The 16529-nt window shown below is 33.9% G+C and overlaps 1 protein-coding gene across 2 annotated transcripts in view; it reads left to right on the forward strand.

Moving 5' to 3' along the window:
* Window positions 1-16529, forward strand: part of STX17 (syntaxin 17) — a 65092-nt gene that overhangs the window by 1907 nt on the left and 46656 nt on the right. For both annotated transcript variants that reach the window (XM_012638295.1, XM_012638294.1), the window contains exons 2-3: window positions 6294-6479; window positions 16297-16362. In XM_012638295.1, coding sequence (XP_012493749.1) covers window positions 6357-6479; window positions 16297-16362 — 189 coding nt within the window. In that variant the 5' untranslated portion in view covers window positions 6294-6356. The remainder of the gene's footprint in view (window positions 1-6293; window positions 6480-16296; window positions 16363-16529) is intronic.

Consider the following 16529-nt stretch of genomic DNA (forward strand, 5'->3'; position numbering starts at 1 on the left):
ATTTTATGTCTCAAATTATTCCAGCTTTGACCGTTGGGAGTTTTTTCAGGTTGCTTCCTGTACCCTTTCAACATGCCCCCATCCTTTTTTGAGTAGTTTCTTATTTTCTAGCTCCATAAAATGCTCCAGGCTCATTGTGTTTTCCCTACCTCAGCCCTGGAATCAACCACTTCTCCTCGGACCCTTAGTTTCTTTTTTTGGAGAATGGTATTTAAACACCTATGCTCTAGGTACATGCATTTCTACTGGGGTGTCATTGCTTCTAGGGCCTCACAGAAGACAGCAGTGCATACACAAAGATCTATATTTCTGTATTATCTGTCTGTATATTTTTACAAAACAAAAGTTAATCCCGATACCTCTGCTTCCAGTCTGATACCACGGGGTTCATTCTAGTTTTGTCCCTTATTTGTAACTTCTTTCTCTGATGGTGAGAAATCTGGCTCTCACATTGTACAAAATATTTCCTTATTAGTTCAGTCCTAATCTACACATAAAGTAATTTCAGCATTTCTAAACTTTACCCCTCTGAGAAACAAATTTACTAAATAGAGTACAATGCAGTTCTTTTTGTCTTTAGCCTTACAGTATTTAGTCAAAATATTATTTTCTAGTTACTTAAATTATTTTCTTCCCCACCTCTTTCAATATGGTTATGCTATTCATTTATAATATGGTAAATTTTATTTTTTATTGTTTATATTCCATTTTGGGTTTCCTGCCCATCCTGTTGTTTTTAAATTTATATACAGTAAAATACACTCTTTGTGGTACAGTTCTATGGGTTTTGACAAATGTGTGTAGAGCTATTCCATTACTCCAAGTATTTCATTACACTTTTCTTAAATAACATAGCAACTTTACAGGAGTTTGAGAAATTAGGCATTTTTATGTATTTTATCTTGTCTTTTTTGTAGGCATATTTTACATAGTTGAGATGTTAATGTAAATGCATTTTTATCCTTGTGTTTTAATTATATCAGAAATATGGTCTAATTTTATGACTGAAAAATCAAGAAATGCTGAAATATACTTTCACTTATTATTCAATCACACTTCTAAGTCACATTTTGTATACTGAATTAGTACCTTCCCATAACAGCTTATAAACATTCGAGCTATTTTATCATCAGATCCACTGCTAGACAACTTTCAGTTTCAGTAACATCACGATGTATGCAATCATTTGAATGTTGTTATGTTCTTAGTTTTATATAGACATTTTATTATAATTTTGTAAAAATAGAAAATGGTAGAGAGAAGAAACAATAGTAGCTAGAAGGAGACCAAGAGTTGGAGAGGTCACTTGAGAAGTTCTTGGGGCAGAATGTCTTCCCTGAGAGATGGCCCTTGCTGAGGCAGCAGATATTCCTTGTATACACAAAGCTAAGAGAGAGGGTCATGTATAACTCTGATCTGGAAATATTACTTTTGGAACTCAAGAAAGAAAGCTGCTGTAATAGTTTAGGGGAATAGTGAAAACAAGGCAAATATTCCATAATTAGGGATTGTTAAGTTCATTACAAACTGATCAGTGGAAGAGAAAGCAGAATCATTTGAGTTGTATCTCAAATGGTAAATGACACATAGTTAGAGACAGATGGATATAAAAATGCACCTAGACAGAGAGTATCATTGCAAAGCCTGAAGTAGAGATTGAGAGATAATAGTTGGATAGATCAGATGGATTTACTTATACATGTTATATTGTCCTGTTCAAGTAATAGGTAACTATTGGAAGTTTTTGTTCAAAGTAGGAACATGTTGCAATTAGTGTTTTAGATATATTACTTGGTGATAACTGTGGGGAAAAATTGGAGAGAGGAAGAGTCTAAAGGCAGACCAATTACAGCTCTGTTGCCATGTGCTATGCACATCGTACCATTTGCCTAGAGTGAGAGGATTAGAAATGGTGAAGAAGGGACATGTGAAATATTTCGATTTAGGCAGCATCTGTTGAGCATATTGAGCAACAGGTGTGTTCAAAAAATTTTTGATAGGAATTATGGTAGATAAAGTTATCTCCCTATAGTATACGATCTACATAATAGAAGAAAACACAAGAGGCAATGTGATAAACTGGGAAATGTTAATGTTAGACCAATAATATGTTTAACATTTAATAAACTCCTATGAGTTAATAAGAAAAAGACATCCCATGTAGTAAAATAGCAGCATGACATGAACAGGCAATTCATGAAAGAAGAAATGCAAATGGCTAATCAATCCCATTAGTAATTTAGGGAATGCAAAATAAAACAATATTAAGATTTTTTTTCACTAATCAAATGTCTAAGAAGAATCACAATACTAAGTAAATTTGTTGGGATATGGATAAATGGACATTGTGATATGTTGCTGGTAGGGATATAATGGCCATAACCTTTTGTGGGACATTTGGCAATATGTATATAAAACCTTTAAAAATCTGTCTAATAATTATATTTCTAGATATTAATTTTTTAGATTAATTTTTAACACATTAACTACCATGTGAGTTGTATATAACTCACACTAGTTTTGAGCCTGATGCTTCATGAAGTATATGTAACTCATGTGTCTCTTTACCTTGGGAGCCACATGAACTATTTTTCATGTTGCATATAACTCACACACAGAAAACAATAAAAAATAACAAATTTTTTATTAAATTAGAAAGGATTGTTTTATTTTCCAAGTTTTTATTCTATTTTTGTAATAAAACACTGTGGCCCCAAGGAAAAATTTTTTTCTAGCATAGCAATCAATGTGTTAAACTGATATACAATAATTGTACTTATTTATGGGGTACATGTGATATTTTGATATATACATACAATGTCTAATGATCAAGTCAGGGTATTTAGGATATCCATCACCTCACACATATATCCTTTCTTTGCATTTGGGGAACATTTCAAATCTTCTAGCTATTTTGAAATATATAATAAATTATTGTTAACTATAGTCACCCAACTGTGCTGTTGAACACTAGAACTTAATCCTTTTATCCAACTGTATTTTTGTGCCCATTAACCAAACTTTCTTCATCCCCCCTGCACCCTTCTCAGTCTCTGATAACCATCACTCCACTCTATCTACATGATATCAACTTTTTTAGCTGTCATGTATGAGTGAGAACATGTGAAGTTTGTCTTCATGTGGCTGGCTTATTTCACTTAATATAATGTCCTCCAGTTCAATCCATGTTGCCTAGAATGACAGGATTTCATTTTTTATGGCTGAATGGTATTCCATATTTTCTTTATCCATTCATCTGTTGATGGACTGATTCCATATCCTGACTATTGTGAATAGTGCTAGAATAAACATGGGGGTGCATATATCTCTTCAATATACTGATTTCCTTTCCTCTGGACAAATACCTAGTAGTGGGATTGCTGGATCCTATGGCAGTTCTATTTTTAGTTTTTTGAGAAACCTCCATACTGTTTTTCATAATGGCTGTACTAATTTACATTCCCACCAACAGCATGTAGTATTTCCCTTCTCTCCATATCCTCACCAGCATTTATTTTTTGTCTTTTAATATCCATTCTAACTGGGATGAGATGATATCTCATTGTGATTTTGATTTGCATTTCTCTGATGATTAGTGATGTTGAGCATTTTTCATATACCTGTTAGCCATTTGGTTGTATTTTGAGAAATACCTATTCAGATTCTTTGCCCACTTTTTATTTCATTATTTGGGTTTTTTGCTGTTGAGTTGTTTGAGCTTCTTGTATATTCTGGATATTTGTCCCTTGTTGGATGTATACTTTGCAAATATCTTCTCCCATTCTATGGGTTGTCTCTTCACTCTGTTGATTGTTTTAAAGAAATAGTCATAGGTGGCAGTATGGATTTATGTATAAGGAGGGTAATTACACTGTAGTTTATAATAGTGGAAAATCAGAAACAACCTAAATAGCCAACAATAGATGATTAGTTAAATTATGAAGTAGCTATCTAACTATAGAAAATTATTTACATGTAAACATGTTTATTATACTTAATCATTTATTCAAAATAAATCCCTTCTTTTCTTCGTTCTTTAATTCATTCACTTATTCTATCCAGTGACAGTTTATTATATTCATTGCTGTTTGCCATTACACTCCTTTGGGTTTATTTTCTTTACAGTTACAATATGCCTTTTAGTTGTTCTTTTAATGAGGAGGTTGGTAAGAAACTCTCTCCGTTTTCATATGTCTGAAAATGATTATTTTGCCTGTAAGTGATAATTTACCTGGATATGTACCAACTCCCTCAGCACTTTGAAGATATTCCTGTCTTTTAATATCTTGCTTTGATGAAAAGTTTGCTGCTTTTGTTAGTTTATCTATCTTTTATCTCTGGTTTGCTTTTTAAGATTTTTTTCTTTGTCCTTAATGTTCTACAATTTCCCTTCCATGTGTTTAGGAAATGTATTTTTTATTTATGCTATGTGAGGCTTGTGTGCTTTTTCAATTTGTGTTCTTACATTTTAATTCTCAGCATATTCTCTTTGAATAATTCCTTCTCATCATTTTCCTTTTTTTTCCTTATGAGACTCCTATTTGTCATTGAGTTTCTCATTTTATCCTTTATGTCCTTATCTTCATTTTTATACTTTCCATCTTTTTATCCCACTGTGTTCTGAAGTGATATCTTCCAATAAATAATTCTCTCTTCAGCGATATAGTTTACTGTTTAACCCATCTTTTGAGATTTTCATTTCTAGAATTTTTACTTGGTTTATATTCAGATTGCCTTGTTATTGTTTCATAATATTATCTATTTTTTTAAAAAAAGATTCTATTCCTTCCTTTATATTTTTGGATAGTTAAAAGAATACTTATTTTATATTTTTAAAGATTATTATCTCCAGTTCCTTGGGCATGAATTTTCCTGTTTTCTTGAATCATTTGGCAATGAATTTCTCCATGTATCTCCAGTTCTCATTCACTACTGCAGCTGTTTTACCCTATTTGGTTTTGGAGCCTGGAGATTTTCCTTTCTTGCTTTTGAGCTTGTATCAAACATAAAAGCAAGTTACTAGTGCATAAGTAGTGGAGGTAGTCTATATAACCGACACATCAAGATTTTCAACTGTGAAAGAAAGGAGAGAAATCTTTCATGTTTGGGGGTGATCTGAGAATCTCTTGAAAGCAATGGACTTTATCCTCCAAAATAAAATACATTCATAATTTTTCATAGATTCAGGGACTCCATAAAATCTATGCGTGAACCGCTATCTTTATGGACCCTAGGCTAAGACACCATAACCCAGTGGCATTAATATAGTCAATTTATTTTTTTTTAATATGGGAGAGGTTGTGGCTAATGAAATGGCATGAAAGCATGGGGTACAGCAATGTTTTTCAAGCTTGGTTAAGCAGTGGAGCCCATTATTCACATAAGATCTGATAAGCTTCAATTTATAAAATAGATGTAAGTACATTTTCTCCAATTGAAGCAGGAATGTGGTCATGGAGCCTGCTCGCTTCCAGCCCCTACCTTCTCCTACTCTGTCCTGAAAGGCATACCTTTGGACTTTCTGGAACACTGGTAGAAAACTGCTGGTGAATAGAAAGAGTGTTTGATTGTACTTTCAGGAAACCTGGGTTCTTATTCCAGCTGTCACTGGTTATTTGTATCAGCTGTAGACAATACTCATCACTTTGTGAAAAGAGAAGAGACAATTTAAAAGACATCGATGAGAAGAATTGCATGTTATGTTATGATATATTTGAAGTATATCATTACAAGTTAAATTATGATGACATTAGAAGTGAAGTTCAATATAAGCAGAATGAAAGATTGAAAGAATGTTAAGAATGAAATTTTTCCTTTGAGTTTTGTCATTTGACACCTCTTTTAAAAAGGTTATTCAATGTCCAAGACATATTAGGAAATGAAAACTTGGATAGTATACTGCTAGGATTTTTTTTCCAAAAAGGTATTTCTATATATAGAAATATGTATATGTTTATTTTATTTTATTCTCTTTATTTATAAATGTTTCTGAACATTCTAAAGTAAATATACATAACTTCCGTAAAGGGAAAAAGATTTTAAAATAAATGGTTTCATAAAGACAAAACAAGTCACTCAAGCTCAGCATTAAGGTGAATACATATTTAGAATAAATTGTAAAACTACATAATTGTTGGCTTTTAAAAATAATGGAATATGCCTGTATCAAAATATCACATCTATCCCATAAATATATATAGCTATTATGTACCTGTAATAATTCAAAATAAAAAATTTTTTAAAATAATGGAAACTGATTAAAAAACATTCTTAAATAAATATTTCCCTTTTAGGTTTTTCTGTATGAGTGGAGAAGACAGTTGTTGTAAGTAGAAGTGACACAACATTTTTTTAGGATGTCTGAAGATGAAGAAAAAGTGAAATTACGCCGTCTTGAACCAGCTATTCAGAAATTCATTAAGATAGTAATCCCAACAGACCTAGAGAGGTTAAGAAAGCACCAGATAAATATTGAGAAGGTAAGCTTTTTCATTTTCTACCACAAGAAACAGTTACATAGTCTGATTTATATTTGTTGTTCATTTCAGCTAAATTTAGAGTATTAGATAAGAGGCTTTGCTGAAACACCTAGCTTCTATTGATTTAGCAACGTTATTCATTTTTTTAGCTGGTTTTTCTGTTCTGCAGAAATATATACCTCTTATATATTTTTCTAGGAAGGGATATAGGAATAGTCTGTACCTTTGTAATTGTACATATTGAGGTTTTAGGCAGTTGGTAATTAAGATACAAACAGTTTGATAGTATACCGTAATGTGAAGGGGGGAACTTTGGCTGAGGTACCTGCCTTAATTTCATTCACCCCATGGCAAGGTTTTGAACTTTGAGAACGAGTCCTTTGGTAACTCCTATTTCTTCAGGCGTATGTACATTAAAGAAGTAAATCATTGTGAGATATGAGGGGATTTCCTTACTTTACTGAATCTCTTTGAGGAAAGCCCACAATTGAGAAATACTGCCCAGGTCAGTTGAGGAGGTAGTTGAGGTAGAGGGTAGATGAACCAATCTCAAGGACTATGGTAGGGATTGTATAGAAACTGCACCGGCCAGGGGCTGGCAGAGTGGTTGTGGCATTTATGGGAACATCAAGTTTACTGAATACTGGGCATTGATTTGGCAGATTATTTTGTCTTATTTGCTGTGGGACAGGCCGGTGATATTCGCTCCTTCAAAACCTCCTTCATTACAAGTTTGTGTGGCCCTCCATTGATTTTTTTTTTTTTTTTGGAAGGTTGAGAGTGGAGTATGTGGTCATTAAGCCTTACAATATGAACACTATTCATCACCCTCGACTGAGTAGCTTACATAAGAAAGAAAAGTATCAGCTTTCTCTCCTATAGGTACCATCTATCTTCCTAGTGTTTAAGTCCTCTTTAAAAGTATAGGAAGTAAGTTCCAAGAATTGGAAAATGAAAATTTTTATGCAAATACGAAGATGTCTCTAGAATTCAGGATTAGTATTTTGTCCTCCCTTGATTTCTTTCTTTTTCACCGTATAAGCCTTCAGTAATGCTGTGACCTTTAAGGATAGAGACCGAGTTGTTTGGTAAATGGGTTATTCTTGTCATGAATGGAAGAAAATTAAAGGGATGCATGCTTTGGTTAATGAGGGGGGCTGGTTCTTTTAGCACTATAGCAATATAGAAATAGAATTGTTTACTTTTGATTGATCATCTCCTGGCGAGGTTTGATAAGGTGTGTTTCAAAGTCCTGAGCTCATATTGAAGTGCCCAGTTACAAAGATGACAAGAATTTGGCAAATGAATTGATTCTGAAAGGTAGAAACAGGTGGACTACAGTCTGTTAAGGCCATTTCTTTTCTTTATTGTCCTACTTCACCTTTGAGGTTTGGCATGTTTTAGATTTCCTTTTTCTTATTCTACACAAAAGTGCTTGCTGTCAGTACCTTCAGATCCTACCCACATGTACCATCCAATCAGTCATCAATGGAAAAGCCAGGTGGGTGGGGATAGGAATGGGTATATTATTGATTTGATTAATTGTGGTAGATGTCATAAGAAAATTATTACAGAGTTACATTGACCCCTTTCTGCCAGAACATTTTTCCTTTAGCATTTTGTGAAATTTTTATTTATTGTGAAATTTTTAGACAGTATCAGAATAATGTAGATGGTATTGTCTTAAGCCAAGCAATTAAACTCATACTGATCTATGTGTGAGATAGATGGATATCTATGTATCTATCTATTCAAGCATATTTTAGTAGCTATGTTATGGCAATGTAAAAACATTTAAAAGCTGAAGGGCTTACTCTAGACAAAAGAGTTAAGAACTAAGTTTAGACTCCAGGTGTCTGACAGTGCTTCATTCTCAAAAAGGCATATTATTCTTAGGGAAAAGGTGTAGAAAGATAAAATATTTATTATGCTAGACATCAGTCATCCAATATGAATTTAAAAGAAGAAACTCAGACTAAAGGGAAATTGAAGGTAAGCCTTAGTGGGGTGATTCTGCAACATGTGAAAACAATGAAAGTAGTGTGCTGTGGACACCTGGAGCTGTATTCCATAGGTCCTTCAGCATTGCGTTTTATTACACATGATAAACTTGATTAGAATGTAATCTTGAAATTTGAAGTGTTAGCATTCAGCTCTCTTGACTAACGTAAGGTAGACTTAAGCATAGTTAATAGGAATGACAAAATAGTAAGCTTGGAACATAATTTCCTTTGTTTCATATTGTAGGGATTTAGGGGAAAACTTACTGTGTAGCATATACTGTATTATTAATAGTATATGGATGAGGTGCAAGAGGCAGAAATACCAAAAATAGTGTATTAAATAAGAGAGGGTTTTTTGTTTTGTTTTGTTTTTGATTTTGTTTTTAATCTCTCAGAGTAATTGGAGGCAGTCCAGGGCTGCATTGGCAGCTCAACAGTGTAAAGACCCAAGCTCTTTTTATCTTGCTCTCCTATCCTCAACTTGGTTCTACGTTGTGTGTAAAATGGCCGCTCTAGCACCAGCCGTCACATCCACAGCCAGGCTTGGATGGAATAACCAGAATCATACTTTTTCTATGTTCCTTTTTTCTCTTAATGTGCTTACACACGTGCACACTCCTTCTCTCGCTCACTCTCTTTTAAAGAGAATCCTGTTCTTGTTTCGTGGAAGCAGTATCATATCATCTTTCTATGGTGGTATTTTTTTTTTTTTTTAGTTTTCTTCTGCTTCTTTATCTTTGTTTTGCCTGAGTCCCTTTTCTTTCTTCCTTCTCTCTCTCTCTTTTCTTCTGTCTCAGCATATAGTATTATAGGCTTTTCTTGGCTGGCTGTTGGTATTTAAGAGGGCTAATTGGAAGGAGTGTGTTTGTGTGTGTGTGGATGGGTAGCAGGTTAGAATGGGGGCCTTGTTGCCTAGAGGGGTAAACAGGTGAGAATCTGTTTTAATGGGGAACCACCAGATGTCAGTAACTGTGGATCTTGTTAGCTATTCAGTTTCATGAGAGAGAAATCCTCCAGTTTTCCACCTTTTGGAGTGTGTTTATATTTGCAGAGGTGATGGTTGTGGCAGGGGTGGGTGTGAGAAGGTTGCACTGTATACTTCCACTTGGTTACCTGGTAGCTGGTACCTTTGGTTGCTTGGTCTTTGAGTAGTGCTATGCCTGTGGCTTGCTTCTTACTACCTCTCTCCCCCACCATCCACCCCTTCCGCAGGCTTAGATTTTAGCTTTCTCTGGTCTGCTGAGTTGCAACATGTCCATACTCTTTCCAGCTTCCAAAATGTTGTTAAATTTTTTTGTCAATTGATGTCTTCTGTTGTATTCTTATTATTCTTGTGAATTTATACCTTTTAAAGTTTTTTTTTGTCATTAAGTGGGGTTTTGGAAAAGAGCAGAGATATATATTTGTGTTCAATCTGCCAGGTTTAATAGAAAGGCAGATTATTTATTACAGGAAATGAATGTTAGCTTTTCATAATTATTTATTGGTATTTGCTGTTTCTTAGATTGTTAGCACTGAAGAATACATAAAAGATAGATTTCTAATTCTCAAGAAGTTTGCAGTCCAGTTCAGGAAGTAAGATAGGAAGTATTCAAAGAATGGTAGGAGACAACATATAATTAAGTATGAAAATGGATGGCATCATGAAGTCTGAACTATGTAGTATAACATCAGACATAATCAGTCTTATTCGTTATTTATTTATTTGATCTTATTTGTCACTTGTGATTACAGTGAAAATCTTTTCCATCTCTCTTTTTAGTCTCTGAATGTCTGTTTTAATCTTTTCATCACCTTTCCTCACCCCTTTCCTTTTTTTCTGACAGAACCTGGATTGTTTGCCTTCCTTTGTGTTTCAAGATAGGCAAGCTTCAGCACAGGTGGTGAATGATAATGTGTCTGATGAATATGGTAATTCCATTCTCATCACTGTTAGTTACCAAGGAACAATAGGCATATCCTATAGTCCTGGCCAGTGAGATTTGAGGGAAAGCGTGTTATGGATGTGAAAACTTCTGGAAAGATTTTCCTACTGTTATAAACGTATATTGTGGAAAGAAACAGTCCCCTTTTTTCTATTTGGTCTTACGTGTGTTCCTGTTGTATATGGAACTATAACCAATCCTCTTTCAGCTATTAGGGGATAAATCTGAGGACAAAAGCTCCTTGTTGAAAGCAGTAATGCAGAAATAGAACTTGAGCACTTGATGAACTTGTAAACTTCTAAGTTAAACTAACCTGGAATTATCCTACTTTTAGACTGCTTTGTATATGAGATAATAAATGTACTTATTAAAGCCATTTTTAATTTTGGGTTTTTTGTCGTTTGCAACTAAAAGCATACTAATTGACTCAAGTTACAGCGCTTCTTTAACCTGCCTCTGTAGTGCTGCTGTGTAAATAGACAATACAAAAATGATACTTTTTGAAAGCAGTGCTGTTTAGAATAATACTTGTCAGTGATTGTGACTTAACTAAACTTTTAAGGAGCTGCTTCTTGTAATTTTTTTCACATATATTATTAAAATAATTTTAAGTTTTTTAACTTAAATCATTTTAAGTTTTTTTCTCTTCTTCAAATATTTGAAATAATATCTTTTAATAATGTATCCTAATTTGTGTAGCAAGCAGTAGGAATCTGAATTATTTTATTCCTATTTTTCTTATAATTTATTGTGGTAAGAGATAAGGTCATCTGGTTCATCCTCCGCCCAAGACAGTAATCCCTTCTACAGTTTTCTTGTCAAGTGAGCAAATAATAATAGTGAAGTTTGTAGTTATTGTTTTCATTTGTTGAGTGCTATGTTAGTGGTTTTTATATATCACAGCATTTAATCCTTACGACATCCTTATAGGTTAGTTGTAATATTAGTCTTCACTTTTTAGGTGGAGAAACAGATTTAGAGTAGTTAAATTACTTGCTTGAGATCATTATGTTAGTAAAAGTGTTAAATTTCCAATGTGCTTGAAACATAGTATGTGTCTAATAAAAGTGTTGAATGAATGCATATATGTATGCATATATAGAGCCTAAGATTGTATCAGTCATTTTAGAAGCCACTTTATATTGTCAGCTTTTTTAATTGACTTTGTAATCAACTAAATGAATTACATAGGACTTTTTCTTATATGAACTGCAGCTATTGAGCCAGATCATACCTATTTCTTATACTGGTGCAATTACTCTTTTTAATTTAAGTCCTAGGCTTTACATTTATCATTGTTATATTCTTACCATGTGGAATTGTGATCTTTCATCTATGTTAATTATTTCTTCTAATTTATGTTATCTACAAATTTAGTAATTATGCATTTTTTGTTTTGAAGTCGTTGATTAAAGTGTTGAAAAGGGCCAGAGCAGACTGGTATACTGTCACCATTTCTGTAAGTTCTCACAAACCATCTCTCTAATAATGTAGTAGAGAATCTTCCCCAAGATTTACATTAACATTTACACCCTGCAGTGTTTTAAATATACTTTCTTTCATGACAATTGGGTCAATATTGGCAAGTCTAGGAACCTTTTCGGTTCTTCACAGGTAAGCAGAAGTATTTCTGTGATCCCGTTTGCAAGGTCTTTTGGTTCTCTAGCATGTAATTTCCCTGGGCTTGTTGACTTGAGCTCATTTGAAGAATCTAGATTTGCTGTTACTCTTCCTTGGTTTTCATTTTCCTCTTAATCATTTTATTTTTGACTTTTCTATTTTGAAGATCATTTTCCTCAGTAAAGAAAGAAGGTAGAAAAATATGAAGTTGAACAGTTTTGCTTTCTCCATTACAACTATTAACAATATCTACCCCATCATTTGTCACTTTTCAAGCATTGTTTATTGTTCAAATCCCAATTCACTCACTCCCTATGGAACCATGCCCTGATTGATGCCATCCCTAGTCAGATATAAACACACCATCTTTACACAGCGCTGTGCAATAGACCTTAAGTTAAGCTTCATAGATTTAATATTTACATTTTAACTGTTCATGGGAAAGTTGCAAATGTCTATGATGTTAGACATTTGTAATGGTAAGATCATAATCTTTCTCAAAAGGTTGTTGTGAGGATTAAGATATTATAGGAAAAAACAATGCATGTAAGGTTGAACTTGGAAAAACAGTACATAACAAGTAAGTTACCCTACCCAGGCATTCAGCATAGGCACTGTGAGTGGAAGAAACAAAACTTAACGTGATTTTTTTCTGTTTTCTCACTCAACAACAGCAATCATCAACACAGAAGATTTCTGTGACCAAACGTGTGGGGATTTCTCAATTCTGATGCTACCTACTTAGAGATAGCCTCTGAAACCACAGGTTGAGGGCTCTGTCCCTCCTTCCCACCAGTCACAAGTCCACGCCTCTGGAACTTCTAGCTGACCGCTTCAAGTCGGGGTTCTCACAACTGCCTCTTTGGGTTTGATTAATTTGCTAGAGTGGCTCACAGAACTCAGGGAAACTTATATTTACCAGTTTATTATAAAGGATATTACAAAGGATGCAGATGAAGAGATGCATAGGACGAGGTATGGGGGGAAGGGGAGTGTGGAATAACCATACCGTCCCTGGATACACCACCCTCCAGGAACCTCCACATGTTCAGCTATTTGGAAACTCTCTGAACCCTGTCCTCTTGGGCCTTTTATGGAGACTTCATTGAATAGGCATGATTGAAGCATGGACAACTGTGTTGAAATGTGATTGGACAACAAGGGTATGATCTAATACTAACAGACTGAGTAGGGAAACACAGCAAGGCCTGTCTATTCAGATTTTTCTTGACCTCTCTGTAGAGCTTTCCTTCCTCCAGGGTATGGAGCAGGACCCTCTCCGGAAAGAGGGTCTTATGATCCACGTTCAGATTAGAGTCCCGCCTTGGGCTAGTGAAAAGAGGGCAGGAAAAGGTCAGAGAGAGAGGTATTCTGTTTCCTGAGGCCTGCTTCTGAGGGCTAAAGTGCCCTAATGCTGTAACAAGGGCTGTGGGAGTTATGAGCCAGGAATCATGAATGAAAACCTATGACATATATATCATATATGTCACATATACATGTATCATATATACCGTAATATCACAGGCACCAACAGTTAATAGTTTCTAATGTGTTAGATTCAGAACATTCCTGGGATATGTCCTTTGTGTTTGTTGTTGGTTTTGTATTTTGGATATTTGGATAGTGAGTTGAATTACTCTTACCTACCCTATGGGGTAGACATTATTATTTATCTTCATTATGCGAGTAATCCTCAGTTTATGGCCTGCAATCATTGGGCCCTCACTCCCTCCCTGTCTTCCTTCTTTCCTTCCTTCCTCCCTTGCTTCTTTCTTTTTAAGCTTGTCGTGCTGGCTGGGGCCTCCAGTACGGTCTTGAATAGGAATGGTGAGATCAGACATCCTTACCTTCTTCCCAAGTTAGGGTATGAACTTTCACCAGTAATTACCATGTTAACTGTCGAGTTTTTGTAGATTCCCTCTATGAGGTTGAGGAAGTTAACTTCTATTTTTAGTTTACTGAAAGTTTTTATAATGAATCAATGTTCAATTTTGTCAAATGATTGTCTTTAAATCTACCATCTTGCTATTTTTGTCTATTTGTCCCATCTGTTCTTTGTTTAGTTTTTCTTCTTTTTCTTTCTTCTTTTGGATTAATTAAATATTTCTTATGATTCCATTTTTTTTCTTTTGCTGACTTATTAATTATACCTCTTTGGTTTTTATTTTTATTTTTTAGTGGTTGCTTTATGGTCCATAGCATACATTTTTAACATCACAGTCTACCTTCAAGTAATGTTATATATATCACTTCATATATCTCATGAGAACCTTTTAACAATATACTTCTATTTCCTTTGTCAGTATGATAGCCTTTTTTAAAAATTTTTTTATTTCAGTATGATAGTCTTTGTACTATTGTTGTTATACATTTTACTTATACATATGTTATTAACCCCATAATACATTGTTGTTATTTTTGCTTTAAATAGTGTTATCTTTGAATGAGATTTTTAAAAATAAGGAAAAATATTTATATTACCTGTATATTTACCATTTTCAGTGCTTTTCCCATTTGTAGAACCAAGTTTCTGTCAGGTATCATTTTTCCATTAGCTAGAAGTACTTCCTTTAACATTCCTTGTAACACCTCTTTGTTGGTGATGAATTCTGTCAGCTTTTTTTAAAATTGAAAAAAATTTTTTTTGAGACAGAGTCTCGCACCATCACCCAGGCAGGAGTGCAGTAGCCTCATCATAGCTTACTGCAACCTTGAACTCCTGGGCTCAAGCGGTCCTCCTGCCTCAGTCTCCCAAGTAGCTGGGACTACAGGCCTGAGCCACCACGCCCCCAGCCGCCTTGTATAATATGGTATTTAGGAATTATTCCACCTATTCTTGTTCTGACCTCAAGTAGTTTCCTCACATGCATGTGCTGAGCAGTACTTCACTGAAGACTGAAAAGGAAAACTCTGCAGATCTCTGCAGTTCTCTCTCAGTGCAGCCCTCTCCTCTCAGTGCAACTGTCTCTTCACTATGCAGCTCTCTCCTCTCTCGTATTCTCTGCTCCATGGATTCTAACAGCCTTGGCCTCCACAAATTCTCGATTCTGTTTTTTTAATCTTAATTTTTCTTAAATATCATCACAGATTAGTAGTGAGTAATAAATTTAAAAGTGGTTTGTTTTAACACATGTATTTGGCTTCCATTCTCAAACTTTTATTAATATTATAACACTGTCTAAAAGAGCATTCATACTTGATCTAATGGTATCAATTCAATTTTTCTTATAAATTAAAGTGGTTTGATAGTGGTTTTAAAAAATTTATGTTTAAGAAATGTATTTTCAATATGGTCTAATTATTTTTAAGCTTTATAGTTATGTAGTTCATAGATGATGTGACAATTTTAGGAGTATCAAAAGAAGTTTTTGCGGCATCATTCACTATCAAGGAATACAAAAATGCTGTAGAAAATTTTTTACTGCTCTACTTCTATCTATTATGTTTTCCATGTATATGTGGGGCACTATCATATTTCTATCCTTTCAAATTATTTCTAGGTGGTTTTTTTTTTGGTGTGTAATATATCAAAAATGTATTTAATGTCATTATTTACATTTGCTATCATTTTAATTATTTGGATTTTTTGTTTCAACCAAAAATAGTATGCAATATTTGGTGTTAATTATATTCTGTATAAATATTTAGCTATAATGTTACCACATTTTCCTGTGGTTCCTGTCAAATGAAAAAATTTCCATTATTATGCTTATAAAGTTGGTGTTTTAGGTGATACTCTGAAAGCTAAATATTACCTTGGTAAAAATTGAAACATATATATTAAATGTTTAGTCTCATTTTCATTTACTCTCTAGTCTGTAGTATCAATGTTGCTTTTTTTCAAATTCAGATTTTAATTTTTAATACTTAACACTATCATTGACAAACATTTAAAATTCCTCATATATACTAAGAATATCTTGTTAATCTTTTTATTTTTCATATTCTTTTACATTCTCATTCTTTAGTTTGTACTTTCCATCTCTAGAGAGTTTATAACATAGACAAAATATGTGCTCTTCTTTGGTAAAATAAAATAATCCATATCTAGTGATTTTTTGTTTTACTATTTTCAGAATTTTATATGTAATATCCTTGAGAACGTCCTGTTTGTATGATGGTCTTTGGAAAGTTAACCAGCACTACTAAGTCACTGTCTTCTCTAGCTGATGCTTAAGTTTGGGTAGATAAGTGGGGATTTTTGTGGTAACTGGAAATAATTCTTTAGTGATGAAAAATTCAATACCTTTTCCCCTCTCTTTTGTATAGTATCAGAGGTGCAGAATCTGGGACAAGTTGCATGAAGAACATATCAATGCAGGACGTACAGTTCAGGTAAGGCTATTATATTGTTTCTGGTAAATCAATATGAAAAAGAGTCTTAAGAAAATTTTGCTAAAATAATACCTTTGTAGCTGAATCTTTTTGTACATATTTGGTACTGTTTCTTTTTTTTTTTGAGACAGAGTCTCACTGTGTTGCCCAGGCTAGAGTGCTGTGGC

Source organism: Propithecus coquereli, unplaced genomic scaffold, assembly GCF_000956105.1.
Source record: "Propithecus coquereli isolate 6110/MARCELLA unplaced genomic scaffold, Pcoq_1.0 Scaffold128, whole genome shotgun sequence".
Lineage (NCBI taxonomy): Eukaryota > Metazoa > Chordata > Mammalia > Primates > Indriidae > Propithecus > Propithecus coquereli.